Source organism: Priapulus caudatus, unplaced genomic scaffold, assembly GCF_000485595.1.
Source record: "Priapulus caudatus unplaced genomic scaffold, Priapulus_caudatus-5.0.1 Scaffold2550, whole genome shotgun sequence".
In the NCBI taxonomy this organism is placed as follows: Eukaryota; Metazoa; Priapulida; class Priapulimorpha; order Priapulimorphida; family Priapulidae; genus Priapulus; species Priapulus caudatus.
In genome coordinates, this window is record NW_014579611.1 from 26,693 (window position 1) to 29,529 (window position 2,837).

The following is a 2,837-nucleotide window of genomic DNA, read 5'->3' on the forward strand; positions in this document are numbered from 1 at the left end:
CGTTCCCCGCGGTACGTACGATCGTTGCCACGAGCCAGCGATCGTTGCCATGCAGGGAGCGCCCCGTCGTCAGAAACGCAGATAGTTTACGATTAACTCACTCGTAAAATACGTTGTTTAACTATGTTAGAAACTATGACATGAGTGTTAAATATTATGAGTCATGCACAATGTTTTATTTAAAAGGTTAAGACATGTAATACTTCGTAAGTGCTTGTGATGTTTCTGGCAACGGGCCCCGGTCGAACAATACACAATCTTGATGCAGGCCGTAACCATACTGACGATGGTTGTTTGGCGATTCGTGTGCGATTATAAATCCTCGGTATATGATATGGTGAGCGTGAGAACGTGCAATAACTCTACAAAAAAAACTATTAAGGTTAGGGTTGGGGTTGTGGTTGGGGTGCGCTAACAGTACACAGTCTAATAACTCTACGAAACAAGCCGTTTCTTTGCTTCCCATTTCGCGCATTCTAGGATCCTGTCATAAAGTTTCCGTTGTTTTCTTCTTCGCAGTCGTTTGAGTCAGAATGTGTGCCTGGCCGACCGGTGGAGGTAGAACCCAGCAGCACAGCGCCCCCTACCCGGCCTACCGTCACATCAGCCTCCTCTACACGGGCCAGTACGGCCACCGGAACAGGACCAGGAACAGGAACAGGAACAGTCGTGAAGGTGCCGTTGCCCACAGAACGTCCGCTCCTGAGCACAGGTGCGATTGCCTTTTTATTCGTACTTTTTTTTCAGTATGCATTATCGAGAGTGTGTAAACTCGTAGGGCGAACGACGGTAAGAGCTGAAAACCTTGTCTTAGCTTAGGTTTGGTAGAATTAAGTATCGATACGCACATAGTTTAAAGAATGTGTTACTTTATTAGTAATTAGCTATGCTTGCTTTGCTATTATATATATACTATATATAAGCTATGCTTGCTTTGCTATTATATATATACTATATAATTATAAGCTATGCTTGCTTTGCTATTATTACATCTCACAGTAACTATATAGCAGCATATAAACCATTATTACTTACGGTAGACTTACATCTCACAGTAACTATATATAGCAGCATATAAACCATTATTACTTACAATAGACTTACATCTCACAGTAACTATATAGCAGCATATAAACCATTATTACTTACAATAGACTTACATCTCACAGTAACTATATATAGCAGCATATAAACCATTATTACTTACGGTAGACTTGCACCTCACAGTTGGGTCCGTCCCGTCCCTTCTTGCAGCGGCAGTTCCATCGGTTGCTGCCAAGCTCCTGAGTGCACGTACCACCGTTACGATGGCACTCGTCACTACAGAGACCTGTACATGAAACATCAACAACAACTATGTCACCAACCGGCCACGGATACCTCCACGTTTATTTACACATAGTGTTGTAGATTTGCGCATCCTGAGTTTGGTAACGGTACTCTAAACGATGAGAATAGCATTCTGCTTAGAACAGCGCACATGTGAAAGATGTCGTAATAGAGAATTTAAACATAATAGTTATAATATCAGGAGTCTATCAATATTGATCTACTATCTATCTATTGATAGACTCCTGATAATATCCTTAGCATGTGAACCCTAGAGCGAACAGCCATAAAAACTGGAAACCATGTCTTTGTTATAGACTGTTGTGTCATTGGGGTACCAATCCAGGCTGTGAAATCTAAATATCGGTACACATTTACAAACTTCTAACCTGGCTCATGAGCAGGACAGGGACAAGCAGTTGCTCTTATTGAATCAAGCAAGCATAGCTTATATATAGTATATATATAGTCTACCGTAAGTAATAATGATGCATCATCGCTATATAGTTACGTTTACAGTGTACATTCATAAATACATGTATCACGTATGTATACATTAATAAGTGTTTAGTAAGTATATGCGGCCAGGTGGGTTAAAAAATGAAATTAAACATCATAATTAACAAAAATCAGACCAGTGACAGATTACGTGATTATAAAAGATTCACAACATACACGACTTCCCAAATTCAGAAGCCATTAGAACAATCATTTGCACTAATCAACGAGTAAACATGTGAGCATAATATATTGAACGAGAACCAATACACAAGGAACGCCTGCAATACAGACAAAGTGTCATGTATGTCCGTATTACTATATAGCATCGTATAAACCATTATTACTTACAATAGACTTACATCTCACAGTAACTATATATAGCAGCATATAAACCATTATTACTTACGGTAGACTTACATCTCACAGTAACTATATAGCAGCTAGCATATAAACCATTATTACTTACGGTAGACTTACATCTCACAGTAACTATATATAGCAGCATATAAACCATTATTACTTACAATAGACTTACATCTCACAGTAACTATATATAGCATCGTATAAACCATTATTACTTACAATAGACTTACATCTCACAGTAACTATATATAGCAGCATATAAACCATTATTACTTACAATAGACTTACACCTCACAGTAACTATATATAGCAGCATATAAACCATTATTACTTACGGTAGACTTGCACCTCACAGTAACTATATATAGCAGCATATAAACCATTATTACTTACGGTAGACTTGCACCTCACAGTAACTATATATAGCAGCATATAAACCGGTGAAACAATATGTATAGTGAGAGTTATATATCGCACGTAAGATACATCACACTCATATCTCACTGTTGCAGGTTGTGAGTTGGTGTGTGAGAATGGCGGGGTGTGCAGGGTACAGGAGGAGGAGGAACGCTGCGTGTGTCCTGCTGAATTCGGTGGTACCCTGTGTGACGAGGAGATCTCTACTGGATGTAAGTATCATAGCT

General features: G+C 39.1%; 1 protein-coding gene across 1 annotated transcript in view; it reads right to left on the reverse strand.

Annotated features, from left to right (window-relative positions):
• LOC106818812 (neurogenic locus protein delta-like) overlaps positions 1-1,330 on the reverse strand; it is a gene marked incomplete at its 5' end in the record, with an annotated part of 5,263 nt that extends 3,933 nt beyond the window's left edge. The window contains 1 exon segment of the mRNA XM_014823486.1: positions 1,208-1,330. Within this exon segment, the coding sequence (XP_014678972.1) occupies positions 1,208-1,330 (123 nt within the window).
• Between the last annotated feature and the right edge of the window lie 1,507 nt (positions 1,331-2,837).